At 24.9% G+C, this 20,054-nt stretch overlaps 2 protein-coding genes across 7 annotated transcripts in view; one reads left to right on the forward strand and one right to left on the reverse strand.

Annotated features, from left to right (window-relative positions):
- The window catches only part of LOC126897088 (60S ribosomal protein L9), a 4,635-nt gene extending 4,252 nt beyond the window's left edge, over positions 1-383 (forward strand). For both annotated transcript variants that reach the window (XM_050670518.1, XM_050670519.1), the window contains exon 4: positions 260-383. In XM_050670518.1, the coding sequence (XP_050526475.1) occupies positions 260-363 (104 nt within the window). In that variant the 3' untranslated portion in view covers positions 364-383. The remainder of the gene's footprint in view (positions 1-259) is intronic.
- A 749-nt stretch (positions 384-1,132) lies between these two features.
- LOC126897085 (excitatory amino acid transporter 3) lies at positions 1,133-17,528 on the reverse strand. Of its 5 annotated transcripts, none has more exons than XM_050670507.1 (12): positions 14,562-14,826; positions 14,332-14,478; positions 9,839-9,964; positions 8,535-8,748; positions 8,349-8,391; positions 7,405-7,475; positions 7,178-7,324; positions 5,682-5,915; positions 4,713-4,904; positions 2,118-2,252; positions 1,969-2,053; positions 1,133-1,416 (listed from the first exon to the last, which is right to left on the reverse strand). In XM_050670507.1, exons 1-12 carry the CDS (start codon positions 14,587-14,589, stop codon positions 1,306-1,308), a joined length of 1,533 nt encoding a protein of 510 aa, XP_050526464.1. In that variant the 5' UTR covers positions 14,590-14,826; the 3' UTR covers positions 1,133-1,305. The 5 variants fall into 5 exon arrangements, with proteins under 5 accessions (XP_050526464.1, XP_050526465.1, XP_050526467.1 ...); XM_050670508.1 differs by having other exon boundaries at positions 14,332-14,481; positions 14,562-14,822; XM_050670510.1 differs by lacking the exon at positions 14,562-14,826 and adding an exon at positions 12,865-13,028 and having other exon boundaries at positions 14,332-14,472.
- Positions 17,529-20,054: the final 2,526 nt, after the last annotated feature.

A 20,054-nucleotide genomic window follows, 5' to 3' on the forward strand; every position in this document is an offset into this window, starting at 1 on the left:
TTTTTTTTTTTTTTTTTTTTTGAAGTTATTACTAAAATTTCATGAAAAAAAAATTGAAGTATTTTTCGTTTTCAATATTCAATTCTGAAAACCGTAACTTATAAACCACTTGTTGTCAACATTTTTTTCAGAACATTAAAATAAGCATAAAAAAATGTGTCTGGTAAAATAGATTTATTCAGTCTAATCAAAATTATTATTACCAAAAAAGGATTAATATATTAGTGAAATAATGTAGATCATGGTGTTTTTTTTTCAGCTGCACTTATTCAACAATCAACAACTGTAAAAAATAAAGATATCCGTAAATTCTTGGATGGTTTATATGTATCAGAAAAGACGACAGTTGTTCAAGAAGAATAAAAACTTCAATATATTTTAAAGTTAATATTGTTTTTATTTAAAAAAAACCTGAAATTCCTTGAAAACATTTAGGTTTATTTAGTTGACTGTTGAGTCCTAAAATCAAGATATTTGATGTTAATCTTTATGTAGTTACTTGTATATCTAAATGTTAATAACATGACTATAATTGTACAGTAAAATGAAACATAACTTATGTTCCATAGAGCAGGGAGTTCTGTTTACTGTACTTAGAATAAGTTATGAAGAATCTGTTAGAAAAACCTAGGAAGCATGGATACAAGGAGGGTTATAGAAGCAATGCTCCTATGATATAAGAAAGTTCCTCTTATAAAAAAGGGAGAATTGCCATTTGAGCTTCTATTTATTGGCATTTGTAATTCGCTCAAGAGCACATTTTCTTCCCATATGTAAAATGTATAATATAATAGTTTTCATCTATTTTTTTCGGTTTATTAAAACTTTTAATATTAGTAAAATACTACAATGCTTAAAATATTTAAAAGGTTGAGGAATTAAACGTTTTAGATATTTATTTTATTGTAAAAAATGTCACCTTATACATAGTGCAAAATAAATTTTGTAGTAAACGATTTTAAACGAAAATCCTATTTTCCAAGTAAACGGGAAGAAAATTACTTTTGAGCGACCTCTTCAGGTTGATAAAAAAAGCTCAAGTTTGAACGAATACCTTTTTTGTGTGAGTTATTGATTTGTGGAAAAACAAAAAATAATTGTTTTTTTTTTTGTCTCATTTATAATAATCGGTAAATGTCACAGATTTATAATTACAAAAAACATTAACAGTTCATATAATATTTGTACTGCATACAATATTATAAAATAAAAAATTTAAGTAATAACAACTATATAATACTAGAGTTTCAAAGAAATTTGTTGAACAATTAAGGCGTTTTATCAAAAGTTGCGAGTTCCAACCAATTATACTGGCGTGTTGGTACAATTGGGATTTGGTAAAGGATGTTCTTGCATAATAAATGTGCCATTAATGTGAGCACCGTCTATTTCTTCTTTTTCTTCAGCATAATCATTCTGTGAAAAAAATTCGGTGACATTAATTTTATAACAATTATAAATGATGTGGTCGGTGCTATAAATGTAATTACGGCGGAGGGAGAAGGCTATCCCGAAAGAAATTTTTCTTTGGCAATTTTTCAATATATGAAGGATCCTAACAAAAAAAAATTAAGTTTTTCCCTCTCTTACCATAGTTTTAGCTTTAAGACAGTTTTGGGATCATTACAAAACATACTAGATTTAGACTATTCTGTAAAATTTTATCCTTGTCAAGACGTTAGACTATTTTATTAAGTCTAAACTATAAAACTTTTTTTTAATTGAGAATTAAAACTTCTGAATTCTGTACACAAAATTATTTATAGTAAATGGTTCAACACACAACTAGATATTAAAGGTAGAGTAATGAATAATACTTTGGGGAGGTGCGAGCTACAAAAACAATTTTCAAACTTCTGTGCTAAACATTGTAAATCGTACTTTGTTTTTGAAAAAAAATATATAATTTTTTGATATTCTCCCTATATTTACAGAATTATTTTTATTTTTTTCGAATCTATGTATTACCTCTAGTTCTTCTTTGGATAAATGTTGAACAATTGCTACGGTGTAACAGTCTCCTATAAGATTATTTGTAGTCCTGAATCTGTCCCTGTTAAAATGATAAATATTTTTGAAATATTCTATTCTAATTGTATAGTAAGTAAAATTATTACACAAGCCAATCTACTGCAAACAATAGAGAAACATCATCAGTGGATACATTAATTATACTGCATAACATCACAACAAGAACAATGGCCGCTGACGGAATAGCAGCTGAGGACATACTGGCAGCAGTACAAGCTAAGCTGTTGATCATATTTTTTATGTTTATATGACATGTTATCATAAAAATAATAAATTAATTGTTTAAACAACAAATTTTTTAAACCCTAAGGGATAATTATTGTACAATATTAGAGTACTTATTATTTAAAATAAAGATGACAATAATTATTTTAAATTATAAAAACAAATTTTTAAAGTAGTATAAGATAAAAAAACAAAATCAAATTGATTTATTTTATTATATATTTTTGGTAAGTGATAGACCGGAGTATGTGTGACATACTTTATATTAGATGTACTGTAAAAGGGGTATCATATTTGGAATTAAGGAGGGTACTCTAAGACTAATTTTTTTATAGTATTTCAGAGCAGTTGATAATTAAATTCATGACTTTGTAAACAAATGTAACATCAAAAACTGATAGTCTGATTTTAAATTATAATAAATTTTCAATTTCATATGTATTACATTTAAAAAACTTAGTTTTAAAGGCATACAATTATAGAATATTATTTTTGACCTTCTCCAATTTATTAATTAAATACATTTGATTGAGGATTCCATAATATCGTGCCAAATTCAAGTCTTGATCTTATAAATGAACATTATAGTACTTTTAATAAAAGGGAATCATTAAAATCAAGACAGGTAAGTTTTATAAATCTTAAAATACAAGTACTTTTTTAGTTTATTGTGTTTAAATATCCGTTAAAGGGCAAATCAGCCATCAGGATAAAACCTAAATCATTTACTTGATTAACAGATTTGAGGCCAGATTTACAGCAAAATTCATTTGTTTCAACAATAATAAAATTTTATTTGTAATGTTTTGACTAGCCATAAATTAAAAAACTATATTAATCTGCTATTTTAAATTTAAATGTATAGTTATTAATACAAAACATAAGATAAATTATAATATTTAAAAATAACAGGTGTGCAGGGTGATAAATATCTAAAGAAACTAATTCTACAGAACTAAATGAAACAAATGTATAAATTACATTGGATAAATATCTAACTGGGTCCCTGCATCAGTTTTTATTATAAAAAATTACAAAAAACCATTTTCAGAAAAAAATTCAGTGTTACGAAAAATTATGTCAGAAACGCTCAAACTCACCTTATCAGATATAAAAGAAACTGAAAGCAAATTGGAATAACCTAATATTAATTAATGCTTTTGTAAAGATGACTAAACTATACAAAGAACTTGACGAGGAATATACATAAACTCTTATATTTTAATTGTTCTAAATAAAATGTAACCAATATTGTACATCTAAATTATTAAAAAAATGTTAAACCTTTATAATTTAGTCACTATAATGTACTTAAAACTATGTAGATAAGTCATTCTAGCACGTGGATAACTAATACTATTATCATGGATAACTGTATTTCATTGTACTATGACACTTTTTATATTATTAGTAAAAAATCACAGATGGTCTCTTTTGATAATCGAGATCTCCCACAAAAATAGTCTATTTAAAATGTTTCCAAATAAACTATCACAAAAATCATAGTTGGTAATTCGTTTAACAAGAAAAACATCTTCTTTCATATTCATCTCAATTACTAAGGCCTGGAAGTGAAGGCTAAAATTTATTCAGAGTTCAAATTTATTTAACTTCAATTTACCTTCTTATAATAAAATCCTGAGTACACACGAAACCTTAGGTAAGTCACTTAAAGGTTTATGAAATAATTATTGCTTAGCTTGCTCCAACTATTATACGCTGAGAAATGTATAGTCTATATTTTATTGTATTCACTAACGCAAGTATTCTAACAGATCCTGACTATTTGAAAGTTAAGTTCAGGTCTGTTTTAAATGAACCCTCTTATCCACACCCCGTCAGAATTAATTTAATTTCAATTTATCTTTGATTATAGTTAAAGTTTAGTTAACTAGTACAGAGATTAATCAAGGTATTGTGGGATATTAAAAAATAGTTAATTCTATAAATGAAAATAAAAAATATTATTTTGTGTTATGTTTACTCTAAAAATTTACAAAATGTACTAAATATATAGTAATAGAGATTTCATTGTAATTTATTTGAGATAAAAAACTACATTCTTTTTAAGAACAATGAAAATAAAACGATTTGAGCTGAATTAGTAATATATTCGTTTTAATGTATACATAAGTTATACGATAATATAATATTCTACGAACAAATTTTCTTAGTTCAATTTTTAAACAATTTTCTATGGGACATTGTAAATTAATTTATATCAATTCTCTAAATTTAAATTTAATCAATATAGTTATACGAAGGTAGCATTAAAGTTAAGTTGAAAATTATTTAGTGAGTTATTTTAGCATCACAAAAGGTTTGAAACACCCACGTTATAGTATACCAATTCTTATAATAATTATAAATATTATTCTAAATTATTTAGAGTAAAACAGTTATATACTAAAATTTATGTACATGTGTTTCTATTGAAATTGTAATTATGAGCTTACCCAATAGTGAATATTTCTCCAATGCCTAATGTGATATTATTAATTTGCGCCAAAAATAAGAGTGCTACACTTAAGTAAAGTGCTGATCCATCCATGTTGATAGTACCAATTGGCAATACAAATTTTGTTATTTTCGGATTCATCTTTAACTTTTCGTCTAAGACTTTGAAGGTTATCGGTAGTGAGGCCGACCTAAAAAATATGACAAGCTTAAATTTATCCACGTTGAACAATGTCCACAAGTTGTGTAATACAATATCTATGCATACTTAAATATATATTTAACTATTAATATTAATAATTTTTAAAAATATTAAAAAAAAAAAATAGTAATAGTAATTTTTTTCCGTACTATTGTATTAATTTAGATATCTTTATCTAATGGTTTAATAAGAATTGTGAAATAAAAATTATTTAACTTATCTTGATCAATATACAGGGTGTTCGGTAAATAAGGAAACGCGGTCTATTGTTTGTAACAATTGACCTGTTTCCTTACTTATTGAACATTCTGTATACTGCAGAAGATATTAACGTGCCTTTATGTAGGGTAGTTAATACTAGTTATTGTTTACTTGAGCTAAATGTCTTCTTATTTAAGTAATATTTTTTATTAGAAAAGATTAATCAAACGCGATATTATTAATACAACAAAGGTCAATAAAATAGAGTGAAATATTTATTGGTACTCAACGTGAAAAAAGTATTGATATTCTTGACTTTAATTGTACAAAGTCCATATTTATTAAAATTTCATCGAAAACAAAATATAATTTTGTTACCATGAAGACTTTATTTGCTTATTATGAATTAATGAATACAAAAAAGTTTTCTATAATAAAATTGCCACTTTTTAAATATTGCTACCAAGGCAATTACTTATTTGAGTCTCCCTTTTTTTTAAAATATTAATTTCAATGTCTGATAAACTTGAAAATTTTTTTTAAGTTACTTTATATAATAACATACTTGGAGGCTGTGGCAAAGGCAGTAGCTAGTGCAGGTCCTAATGAAATATAATACGACCATGGAGATTTTTTTATAATAAAAAAGTATATAAGTTGCAAGACTATGAGTTGATAGAAAAGAAATCCGCCAACAGTAGTCATAATAAAGAGGCTGAGTTGAATGAGTGTTCCGTAAAGGTCAGCCAAGGTGATTATTTTACCACATATGACGCTTGCCACTCCGATTGGTGTAAATCTAAAGAGACATTTTATTAATTATAGTTAAATTATTATTACGTCTAAAATTAAACATATTTTATGTACTTTTAATGGTATATACCAGAGTTTCTCAAAGTGTGGTCCGCGGACCCTCAGGGGTCCGCGAACACATATCAGGGTTAGGTCTTTAAAACTGTAGGTCTTTAGATGGGGTTCCGTGATTCATTTGACTTTGAGAACCTCTGGTATATACGATCTTTGTGGTACAGGATGATACAATTTCCGTATCAATTTTATAAAAAATAATAATATTTAATATTTTTTAATTTGTGAAACTTTTTATTATTTTTTAATTGCAAGGTCGGCAATATTAAATCCCGATAAATAATAATTCTTTTTATTGGTAGCCCAAGTACAATTTTTGTACACGGTGATCAAAAACTTAAGAAGAGACACTGTTAACTTAATAAATGCATAAATAATAGACTTGATTCACTTTTTATTACTGTATAATAAAGTTTGTTGTAATTCATAACACTTTATATGGTAATGGGATATAAAAGTGTCCTACAAGATTCTGATAATTTTTGATCCAATAATCATTTTGATGAATTTTTTTTTAAATATTACTGTTTTTTTAGACTATGTTCAAAGCATATTTATAAATTATGGTATAAGCATACTTATAGAAAAAATTAAAAAATAATTTTTAATATTAAAAAATAAAAATAATAAAAAATATGTTTTTAGAGTGGTATAGAATAAAAATTATTATATCTAAGCTTCGCACTGAAGCTAATAACTAATATTAAAAAAAGTATAACAAAATATTTAGCAGATAAATAGTCAATAGATATATCAAAATAAAATGATCATTAATGTTATTATGATTTTAGAACCATCTACTAAAAGAGAAAAATCCATTTAATATACATAAACTAGGTTTTTATAAGAGTTGTTTATATTTACAGATTACTAATTTAAGATAAATATTATTTAATATGTATGTATATTAAAAGTATTTATACATTTTCTATTGCATATACTTCGTTTATAAGGAATTATAAGAATTATTTTTAATATTAGGAAATTGTTTTATAAAAATAATCAAGTATATTATTCAAAGCTTTGAATACAAATTTTCCATTTTAGATTTTTTTGGATATTTTATTTTAGATTATGCTTTTGATGTTAATTTTAGTATTGTCCATATATATTTCAAGTTTAGTCTTGATATGGTGAAGAAGAGATGTCTTAAAAATGTTAGTTTAAATAATATATATTTGAAAATATAGTTACCGTATTACGCCAGTGAGTATCTTTTGCATTACTTCGTATGTAACTGTAAAAAAATTAAGTACAGGGCGCTTACGTTCTCCTAAAGTTCCCAATATTGTTCCAAAAATCAGACAAAAAAATATGATACCCAATGTATTTGTTCCATCTCTATAAAAATTATTTCAGCATGATTTCATTTAAATATTATCTATTAATGGTGTAATATAATAATAATTACTGTTACTAACTTGTATCTTACAACTTTTTTAAAAGTTTTTATACCATCTGAATTTATTATTGTGTCATATTCAGTTAATGTCTAAAAATAATTCAAATTAAAAATTCATTGGTAAATATTAGCAATACTTTATAATTTATGTGGTAAGTGGTTGAGAACGATTTATATTTATTGAGTTTTAATTGAATTTATAAAATAATAAAAGTATATTAATACTAATTAATATATTAGATAATCTATACTAATATCGACATTACAAAAAACTTACTATGAAATCTAATAACATAAAAAGTTCTATTGTTGAATCAATCTTTGTTATTAACTGGATTAAAGTGACAGTGAATTTTTCGAAAAATATTTAACAAATTTAGTTAATTAATAATTATTATAAATTTGTATTGAAAATAACTGATTTATATGTTGAAATTTTATTTTATTATCAAAAATCATTTACTCCTATCAAAGTTAAATAAGATGAGCAAAAAGATATTATATTAAAAATATTAAGAAAGTAATGTGATGTTAAAAATACAATATACTAGTAATATTGAAAAAATGAAATAATCGTTTGGACTAACTTCAAGTAAACAAGACTTAGTAGGAAGTTTAAAAGGTCGTAAGCATAGAAGTTAAAAAAATATAAAATAATTTTAAAGATTTAAAGTTTCAAAAAAATAATAAATTGAAAGTTGAAAAAACGAGTCTAAGGTTGGAATTTTTAAAAAAATCGTATAATAAATACAATCAATTAATTATTTAACATGATTATTACGTACATATTAATATCCCCCAGGAAACTATTTTCCTTATTTAATTAACATTGATTAATTGGTGAAATAATTAGATTTAAATTTACTTAAAATAAATATTGAACTATAAGATTTTTGAAAAAGTTTACCATTACAATTAAATGTTAGAAACATTAACTAACTAAATAAAAATCTTAATATTTACCTGTTGAAATGCAGCTTGAAATAAATTATCTGGCAATAAATTCCTATAAAATAAATATAAAGTAAGTTTTAAATATTTGTGGATCGATTATAGTTTTGGAAACAAATATTTAACTGATTTTCAATTATTATTTATATTCATTGAAACGGTACACAATTAAATCGGTTTGCCATGCATTGTATTTACCTGCCCATGTCGAGAAATCCGTCCATGATGTGCATTTTTTTTGGCCCGGAAAATGACGTAGCATTTGTTGTTGCCCTTAAGTCTGGATTTCCTGGACGCACAAGTAAACCCAATGTCAAGCCCAAACAAACATTAAACACCGACGTAAGTACAAAATAAACTATAGTTCGAACTGCTACTTTACCATTTTTACTGATGTCTAAGTTTGCAGCTCCTAAAATAATAGAACATTTAAATAACACATTTGTTTATTTAAATATCGTCAAGTCAAATATATTTGAACTTTCACGAAATACATGGATTTTGTAATTTTATGGATTGAATCCTATAGTGATGATATCATTATATCAATTGCTGCGTTAATTTTAACTAATCACTTTTTCATTAAGCGATAGAAAAAATACTTCTTCGCACTAAAATTATTTGTAATAGATATAGTTAATTATGTTATTCAAAATATATTGCTCAAAGGTTGATTTCTAAATTTAATAAGGGTTCATTAAGATATACTTAATGAATAAGACAATTATTAATTATTTGAAAGCATTCAACAATTAATATTTTTGAATGGAATTATTTTTCTTATTACCTATATGTATAAAAATTATTTTCAAAGTAATAAAAAAGAAAACAATAATATGAAATAAAACTTAGAGATGAATATATTGACAGATAATTGTAAGAAATATATTTGCAGTTGTTATAACAATTTTAACCTTTTTATTCATACAAAAATTGATTCCAAATTCCAATGATTAAGTAACCCTCGACCGTCGACTATTGAACTTTGGTTCATATTGGATAGTTGAGATAGTCATAGTTTTAAATATAACTCACACTTAAAATATTAATAAACACATTATTTCTAAGTTTTTAATTATTGTATAATACTTTTAATAGCTATTTTTTGACAATTTTTTACGAATACGAGTTTTAATTTAAAGTAATCATATAATTATATGATCAAAATTGAAATTTTTATGAAAATTGTAATCTATATTATAGTTACGATAAGCTACGATATTTATGTAAGAAAATGATTAGAAACAGGTCTCGTTATGGTGAATTAATTGGTTAAAACTTTATAATATAAAATAAAACGTCTAAAAAGTAAGTATTTTATATACGAATTATAAAAAAATAATTCTAAACAATTAGATTTTTGCTCCTAAAACAGTTTGTGCCTTAATGTTAGTTAAAAATAAACTTCAATAAATAATGATAATAAACAAACGATTAATTTATACATAATTGTGTTAGTTCGTTAAAAACATTTTTAAAAATAGTATAACGAATGTATTTACCAATGATTAAACATGATATAATAAATGGCAGCACCATCAGCTTGAGTGTTCTCAAAAATAAATCTCCAGGGTATGAAATCAATGTAATAGCATCACTGCTGAGTTTTAATGGTCTTAGAACAAGCCCTGAAATTTTAAAACAAAATTTGTACTATTAATATTTAAATTATTCACAGAAAATTAATTCTCAAATTTAAATTGAAATTGAATTTTTGTTTTAATTAACATAATTAAAAAAAAAATTTAATTATAAATTATTTCAACTAAAAATGTTAGTTTTTATACTAAAACATGAGGAACAAGGTAATAAATACTTAGAGATAAAAATAAATAAACTAGCGATATCATATTATTTTTTTTTTTTGTGACGTTAATTTTCATATGGTCATATTTACAATTAATATTTTTCATTAATCACTTTTTTTTTTGAAAATAATCATCATATTATTGAAGACCCCCTGTTTTCTAAAAAATGCTTTTGAAATCAACTCACGATTAACCTCCAGTTTTTATATCAAATTTTTAATAACTTCCAAAATACTGGTTTAAAAGTTATTACTGACCATTCATTTTCTTATATAGAGTGTTCAGTAAATAAGGGATCGGATTTCTGTTGTTCTCATTGTTTGTAACAATTGACCTATTTTTTTACCTTCTGAACACTTAGTATAGGTGTCAATGATCTATTTAAGAAAATGAAACAAAAAAATATTGTTTGTAAAGTGGATAAATACAAGTATTTTTAATTACAAAATTTAGTTCATGAATGTAGCTAAAAAAATTCGTCTATGGGAATTATAATTTTATATTCTACTTCATAAATTTGGACAAAAATCCAACAGGAAGCTTCTATATCATATTGTTTTTCTCCCTTTCTCCCAAAATAATTTTTTTTATTTAGTTAGATTCAGCCTTTATGAAAACTATACTAATGATTATTTCATAACATTTCAAGGGAGAATAGAACACAATTTATTATTTTTTCAATTATATAATTAGAATACTATTATACTTTCTGAAAAGAAAAAAATAATATTTTATGTTTTTAAAGATATTGTGTGAGCAATAGTTAAACAATAACTCTCTGTGTAATATACAGAGAGCGTAGCATAATGCTTAATATTATATTTATTATATATGTGATATTACACAGATGTTGTGATTCGTATCCTAAAAAGTTTTGGTTTTATTTTAACGGGAAGGTAGGTTTTTTGTACTACATTTTGATTTGAATAAAACATCATTGAAATTTTAAATTTTTGTTTGCTTAAAAAAAAAAAAATTATATAACTATATAATTATATAACTTTATATAATTGATATATTAAATTTTAATTCTTATGAGCTTTTGGAAAATGATCACAGAATTAATGCAAATAAGTCATAATTTTCACCAGATAAAAAATATAAATTATCGTATTCAAAATTGAAAAGTAGTAATACGATTCAAGTATTATCAAAGCCATTTTAATTTGATTCAATATTATAGAAATGTTTAAATAGTTTTTTGTTTTTAAAGTGTCTTTTAGATTATTTTTTTTTAGTTCTACAAAAAAAAAACCAGCCAAGGAGGTCGAGGCACAATGGTGACATGGCATAGTTGGGACAAGTATAATGATATCTGACAGTGATTATAATCATTATCATAAAATTCGCTTCGATGTAAATCTTTAGATAGTGTTTAATTTTAAAAATTGGTGGTTTATTCCAAAAGCTACATGATCTGCTATTTCCTTGTTAATATCCTGATTAAGATAAAGTATGTTGAATGAAAAAGGGATATAAATATTATTTCTCATAAAAAAACTGTGTTGGTCAATACACTTTTCAATTAGTTATAGCATTATAAAGTTAAAAATGTAAAAAATAAAATCGAGAATTTTCACACCAATTTAGCATACGGTAATCATTTTCAACGTGAAGACAAAATAAAGTCCGAAATTTCTTTTTCTCCATATTAAAGTATATTATATAAGTTTTAATTTAAGATATATATAAGAGTGTGAGACTTTCCGGAACAATTTCAAAAGTTATTTTTTGTGAAAAAGTTGTCATTTTGAATTCTCTGTTGGCAGGTAAAGGATCAGATTTATAAAAAAAATATACTAAATGATTGTTAAAGACATCAAGCATCTATAAAAAATAAAATTATATTGATTTGTTTATTTTAGAAAGTTATGGCAGTTTTAAGTAAAAAAAAAAAATGAAAAAAATTGAAAAAATTATTGATTTTTAAATTAGTAATTTTTTTTGGAGATTTCCCCATTTACAGGGCACCAGAGAAATTTTTTCAATTTTTGAGGGCAATATCTTCGACTAGATACGATTCGTTATCTTTTGGCGTATCATTGAAAGAAATCGGTTCGGTGAGAGCTGAGAAAAAGTGGTAACAGACGCAAAAAAAAATAAAAATAAAAATAAAAAAAAAAACACATCTTAGTAAAATTAATAACTTCTCACCTTCGCATCGAAGCTAAAACTATAAAGCTATAAAGATAGGAACCCGATTAACTATTATTTGAGTTCTATTGTACAATGAAAATCATTCTTGACACAATAAATGATATATTTCATCGATGATTCAAATATCATTCATTTAATTTAATCGACATGGATTATTTTGTCTTTGAAAATTAAACTTAAATATAGTAATAATAAATTCTCCATGATACTTGCTCCACGAATAACTCAATCTGTCGTGAAAATAAAATAGTTATTATAATTATTTTTTATTTTTCTTTTATTAAATTTAATCCTTTATTTACCTATTGTTAAATTTAATTTTCAGTCCATTCCTTATGTAAATATTTTTAAACGAATATATTTTTTATTGAGTTATTTGTTAATTAGAATCAAATTCTAATGAAGAAAATAGCTGATATAGTATTCAAAGAATATTTAAACTCCTATCAATATGATAAATAAAAATATTTTTATAGAAGATAATTGTCATGACATAAAAAAACGAACTATGAATAATAGAACCGTATCAATAATTAACAAGTAAACGAGTAATAATCAATTACTTTGTTTTTGCTTGAATGATGAGATCATGTCCTTGAGAATCGTTGAGGTCAACACTCAGAACATATTCTTTGTTCCTTGTAAGACGTTAAAGTTCATCTGTATCATTATGCATTATTGTTGTTACCACCCACACAATTGAATAGTTAGTATCATTAGATACAGTCTAAATGAAATATTGTTTCATAAACATTTATTTCTATTTTAATGTAATTTAAATTTTAAATATCCCAATATAAGTGAGATATTTTTAAGCTTTTAAATCAATTATGTTTTTAAATTTAAATTTAAATTTATCATAAAAAAACAGATAAAAAAGTAGTATTTTTGTTACATTTAAAATTTATTTTACATGGTATATTGAAACAATAATGTGGATAATTATTACACTTTTTTATTTTTATTGACAATAATAACTTGAATAATTAGTCAATAGAAAAAATAAATAAGGTAAATAAAATCAATTGTTACTAAATGATTTATTCGTTGTTATCAAACTAGTCAACTATCAACTATAAAATGTTATAGGTTATAAAAATCGACTGTATAATCTTAGTCATAATAGCATTTTAATTTTATAAATTAATTATTTTATAAACATTTTTCATACTCTATATATAATCTATTTGAGCTCAAAAAACCCATTGCAGATTTTAAATAAAGTTATTTACAGTACGTAGTGTTATTTAATAGCAAATTTATCCCAATAATAAGTCTAACGTCATAAGGAAATAATGAACAATTTCAGTAATCATGTCACAATAAATTACAACTGACTATAAAAATTAACATGTACAAAACTGGTTTTTTTAAATAATTCGTTAAAAAAAATAAAAGAGTCGTTTTGTTTTATAAAACAATATCATTCTTTTAATTTATCTATTTATTTTTTTTTAATTAAAATTTTTCAGAGTAACACAATAAAAATATCGATAGTTAAATTTTATTACGAAAAAATGTATACAAAAAGTAAACATGAATTTATTATCGAGCTCTGTCAAAAACGTCGATCAAATGTTAAAATTTATTCTGATTTAGTGTTTTAAAATTTTTCTGAGAAACTAAAGGGTTCCCTGGCATTTTCTATTTTATGGATATCATTATCATTCATTATTGTTTTAAATTAATTATACACCCACCAAATAATTTATTTTAAAATGTTGATACTTATAATTATATGGTTAAATTTCCTATTTGGAATGAAGTGTAGTTATTACTGGTAGAATTTCTAGACCTTTCATAAGAGATATTTATTTTATGGTGTCCCTTTAAAAAAAAAAATCTCGTTGTTGAATTATTTTAATTTTAAGAAATTAAAATGAAGTATTGAAGAAATCTTATAAGTTTCAAGAAATATAAAAAAATATGTATTGTTATTTTAGCTCTTTTAATATAAAGTAAGGCAAGAGAAACTAATATTTTTGTTGCAAATAAATATTTTAATTATTGTAAAAAGCCACCATGCTTACCTAGAATTATTCCAAATGCAACAGATGCCAAGATAAACCCAAGAAACATGTTGTTTTTCAGACATTCTGTTATCTTGTTAACTTTTGTAGTATTAGTACTTTTAGATACAATAGTAAACGTAGATTCTGCTCTATTTCCTTCCATGTCTTCTATAAAAGAAGCACAATAGTAAGAAAATAATTTTCTTATTCTAAGTTTAAATAAAGTCTTATAATATTCAAAAACATACATAAATAAATTATTGGACCATTGAGCATAAGACAAAAATATCGTCTAATGGACCACTTTTGCTGTCGTTTATTTTTATTGTTTAATAGTAAAAACACAGTCCGTCGTTATCGATTATCTGCCACCAACAAAACATAACAATATATGGTCACCTCTGAGGATACTGCTGGAGCTTATTATGGATTCATGGTTACCAAAGAGGTGGTAGCACCAGAAACTGGTTTTCAGAACAAGAGAATGTTGGTAGATACAGTCACATGCGTTTCATATGAGTAACCGCTCGTACACAGCGATGGTTGTCCTATGCCATCAAACTCTACCAAAGAGGGGGAACTCAATGACCTTACTTTTTCACCTAACACATACTGTTAAACAACAAAGATAATTTACATGATCAAAACTCATAGGGTTATGGAAATGCATTGTACACATCTCGTAATCATCATTGTCGTAAAATTATTAATAAAAAGTATTAATTATTATGTCTATTATTCACGAATTTAGCGGTTAATAATGCAGTGTACGTTGATATACTCTCTGTTTCTGTGTAGTACTGAATAATACAGTTGACAAATAATCCTATTTTATCAAGGAATAATCGAGTCCTCTTTAAGGGGGTATTCTAAGTCTAGAAATTTAAAAAAATCGATTTTTTCTTTTTATATATTTTCAAAGTTTGACTATTCAAGAATATGTCATTTTGCCAGATTGAAAAAATGTAAGCCTAAAATATAATTTCATAATTTAGACTACGAAAAACTTTAAACGCGTTTTTCTCGAAACTGTCTTTTTCAAATCGATATCCACGATTTCTCAGATTCTACTGGACCGATTTACCTGAAATTTTTAAAGAGTCTTCTTTATAGACTTGCCTATGTCTGGAACTATCTCCATCACCAAATTTCAATTTTTACTATTTTTAAAAAATTCGAAACCGTCAAAAAAAGTGGCACAAAAATAGTTTTTTTTTCAGACAGTCACCATTTCGTGAAAAATTTTTTTTCCAACTTTTTCGTAGTTCCAGACATTACGACATTATTCTAGATTAATAATCTTTTTTTTTTTGGTTTCAGATTGCTAGGAGGGTTGAAATCGTGGGTATGGTCGCGTGCCAATTTTTTAAGACCTCACTTCATCAACAGATAATTTTTTAAATTTTTACCCTTTTTTTATTTTTTCTGTATTTTTGTAATGTTAATAAATTACTTATAAAAAAATGGACGGTAAAAATATTAATTGCCTTTTTTTTATGACAAAAATTACCTGAAATTCATGCCTCTAGACTAGAATACCCCTTAACGCAGATCTTCACAATTATTTGGTGAGGTATTAAGTGTTCGAAAGTCATTTATTCGAAAATAATACAGTACAAATAATGATAGAGATAGATATATAATAAGTACATAATACAATTTTTGTTATGAATGTTCAAAATGTGGTAAAGGCACGTACACTATATGAAGTTGGTTAATATACGATTATTATAAATTGTGATTTTAAATTGAGCTCTAAAATGAAGCAAAAATAGAAAAAAATGATTTTTTTTAAATTTTGATTCACGACGGGTCTATATTTAGATTTTTTATAAAAATAAAGTATGTAAAATTTCACTAAAGAAAAAACATCTTTTAGGTTCCATTAGTACTTCAAAATTTGATCCGATATATATTTTAGACTTTATTTGATATAATATTTGTATTTAAAATATTGTAAAACTGATGTCGTGAATGAAATATTAACCAATAATTATAACAATAACATTTTTTATTGTTATTAGACCCTACCTTATAAAATCCAATGTTCTACTTCTTTATTAAAACTGAATAAAATAATATTTATTAAACAATAGCAATAAAATTATATATTGTTAGTTTATATTCTTATGCGTAGTGTGTTTTAATAAAATAAACTTATTTTCGTACACAGTTTATCGAATTCATAACTGGTTCCCTAATAATTATTTTATTATAAGAATTGTAATCAGTATTATTTATGGTAAAGATAAACTTTGTAAGTACATCTAGAATTTTTACCCAAATGATAAATATTTTTAATAAAACAATTTTTTTCATTGACTTATGACTAAAAAGAAAGGTTCACTAAATAAACGTGATAAAAAAATTAGAAAAAAAAACAAAATTGTAAAAAGAATGACATGATTTTTTTAATCTCCTCCTGAAAAAAAATATATCTACTTAAATTTCCCAGTACTTTAGTGATACAAGAGCACTTTTTTTTTTTTAATAATTGTTTTATTGAAATATATTAGGGATGTTTATTTATTGTGTTAAGGGTAAAATAATATTCACTTATATAAGAATTTCAAAGGAATTTCGTCGATTCTCATATTCTAAACATTTATGGTTGCAGTTTAAATTCGTATTCTAATGAAAAATTGATATCCATTTTTTTTTTATAAAATTCACTCTAATACAAATGAATCACTACTCTCAAGCGAAATTCATCAGTTTATATTCCATTTGACACTCTAAAATATATAAACTTTTAACAAATTCTAAAACCGATATTGTTAAGACTTTTATAAAATTTTTAATTTGTTTTAGTAGTATTAATTTGTATCTTATATAAATATGTACTTTTGAAGCAAATATTTTATTTTCATTAAAAATTATTATTTTTATTAATAGCGGTAATTCTTTGTGTAATCTAAGTCTACAATTACCACAGTATTATGTACAGTAACTATCAAGCTTATTTAGAAAGCAGATTGATTTTAATTTAGATTGTACTTTTTTAACGATATTCATTAATAGTAAAATAAATACTTACCAACACTATTATATGTATAGTTGATTTTTTTCGCTGTGTCAGTGGTATATGCCATATTTAAAAATAATCATAATAAGATCAACAATAAGCTTTGAGAAGTTTGTGTTGATTTATGTATTTATGAAAAAACACAATAGTTAACTTAAATATGAAATTAATGATTAAATACGGATCGGACATTATCGAGGTCGTATTACGACTGACCGTTACGTGACAATAACTGAAACAGTTTAAGTTACTGTGACATCCATCGATCGGGGTTGGCTTCTATATCTTCTAATATTCACAAAAAAAAACATACTCATATAGTATTTTACAATATTCGTCACTACCTTTGTTGTTGTTAGCATAAGGACATGTTAAAATTGTCGCAACTACGATGTCATTATATTATAAAACGAACCCGTATCCATTTGTTTGATGTTTATACTTATTAGCTATTGAAAATTATCGAATTTTCCAGTATATTGTGATTTCTATTATGTTAATAATTAAATAGTTGAATAAATGACGGAAAAACGTTCTTAGAATTTATAAACAATGTAGTAACCAAGATTGGCCTAAAGAAGTTATACAAAGTATTCATTAAGTCAGGAAACATGACAATTGTTACAAACAATGAGAACAATAGAAACACGTTTTCTTACTTACTGAACACCCTATATAAATATATAAAAGATCGAAAAATGCAAATTAAGATTTATTGAAAGCATTACACGAGTAACAAATATTGGCATGCTATAAAAATGTCAAATGGTCAAATAGTAATTCCTTTATATATTTTTGTTCATTAAGAAAATAATGATTCTACGAAAGCTTTGTTCATGTATAGCATTAATGTTAATGACTACTTCGCAAATCTTTTGTTTAAAATCATAACTATATAAGTATTCTGATAAAATAAAATTATACGCTCATACTTAAATTATCATAATTTCAAAATTATTATATCTAATTAATACAAACACAAAACTTTTAAATCATTTTATCTATCTTAATTAAGTATTTCATGTGAACAACTTAATAGCTACGAGGGTTAACTATAAAGTAAGAATATAAATGTTCTGACTGATAAAAAAAAATAGCTATTTTGCACACATTTTAAGGACAGGTATTTTAAATCCCGTGGCTATTAACCAAAAACTGATCTGTCATTTTAAGCAATTTTTCATCAGGAGGGCAAAAAACAAATTAACATTTTCAATGTTGTTTTATAGAAATCAATAGATTTGATGAAAAAATAACAAAACTTTTCGATAAAAATTATTATTAATTTTTTGTTACATAACAGATATTACTATATTTTGTATGAATTACAAAAATCTANCAGATATTACTATATTTTGTATGAATTATAAAATTCTCAAAAACCTATTTAGGTGACATATCAGTTTTTGAATATGAGTTACGGAGTTATTATTTCATAACACCATCGCCCAGTTCTAACCAAACACGAAATTTGTAGTTCTCCCACTAAAGTTTTCGCCTGGTATTACTTTGAGCAAAAAAGTAACATAGTAAAGGGAATTTTTTAGAGGAGAAACATTAAACTAATGTCATAGCCTTCCAAGACATTGACGACAATATTAAACTATATTAATTAATTAATTTTTTTTTAACGCCTTATAAGCCCATTAAGGGCTGTAGCTGCCTCCTCCTCCGAGGGAGGTTTCTTAACCATTCATACTCCAGGACGAGTGGTTCGCCGGAGAGAGGAATGGCGTCTGAGAGTGACTGAGTTTCGAATCAGAAGCGCGTCAAGCACAATCGTGTTACCGACTCGGCCACACCGTCCCTCCATATTAATTTATACATGCAAAAAATTCCCAAAAAAAACGCAGATTAAAGACAATTTGCATTCAAAATAAGAATAATAACTAGTAAAGTGGATCTGTTTATTTTTATTTTCGTGCATATACATTCATGTTTATATATATATAAACCATACTACTCCCCCACTCTACTATAAAAATTATAATATCTTTAAAATACTGGTTCAAAAGTTCTTATCGACCAGTCTTTTCGTAGTTCGATAATTTTCTTATATTTAATGATAATTAAACATATATGTTTACTTTTAAAAACCTTAAGTTAATACTTTCAAGTGTTAGGGGCTTGTTTAATAGTTGAGGATCTCGGTCAAAACCAAGAATCGGAAGCTACCCGACGTCTGCCCAAATATCGTCCCTATCTCCTTAAATGAGTATTAAATGCCTGAAGGAGACACAGGCAATCGTGTACAGGGGATAGATTATTAAATAAAATTAGACTATTGTTTTATGTCAACGACAAAGTAAAGTTATATTTTAGATGTTCAGTAAATATAAGTTATATGTAATGTACAATACGTCTGACCTGAATCCTAGTACAGTTGGTTAGTAGGTATATCCAAGTGAGACGGAGTTGGTTGGCTATGATGACAATTGGCGATAGACGGGTCGTTGAATAAAACAAGTTAAGTTATAAATAATATAAATAAGACGAAAGTAATAATATTGAAAACTATGTCTATAACGGCCACTCAAACACAACTGCCCTTTGTTAGTTCGACGTCAGTAGCTCCGGGCTACAGACGAGTAGAATTGTCACATCAGCATCTCCCTCTATGCTAATTAATATGTATTACGAATTAAATAAATATAAATAAAACGTGTGTAATATAAGTGGTAAGAATATAGTAATAAATGTTCTTACACAAGGGATA

The sequence above is a fragment of the Daktulosphaira vitifoliae genome, unplaced genomic scaffold (genome assembly GCF_025091365.1).
Source record: "Daktulosphaira vitifoliae isolate Bord-2020 unplaced genomic scaffold, ASM2509136v1 Scaffold_1, whole genome shotgun sequence".
Lineage (NCBI taxonomy): Eukaryota > Metazoa > Arthropoda > Insecta > Hemiptera > Phylloxeridae > Daktulosphaira > Daktulosphaira vitifoliae.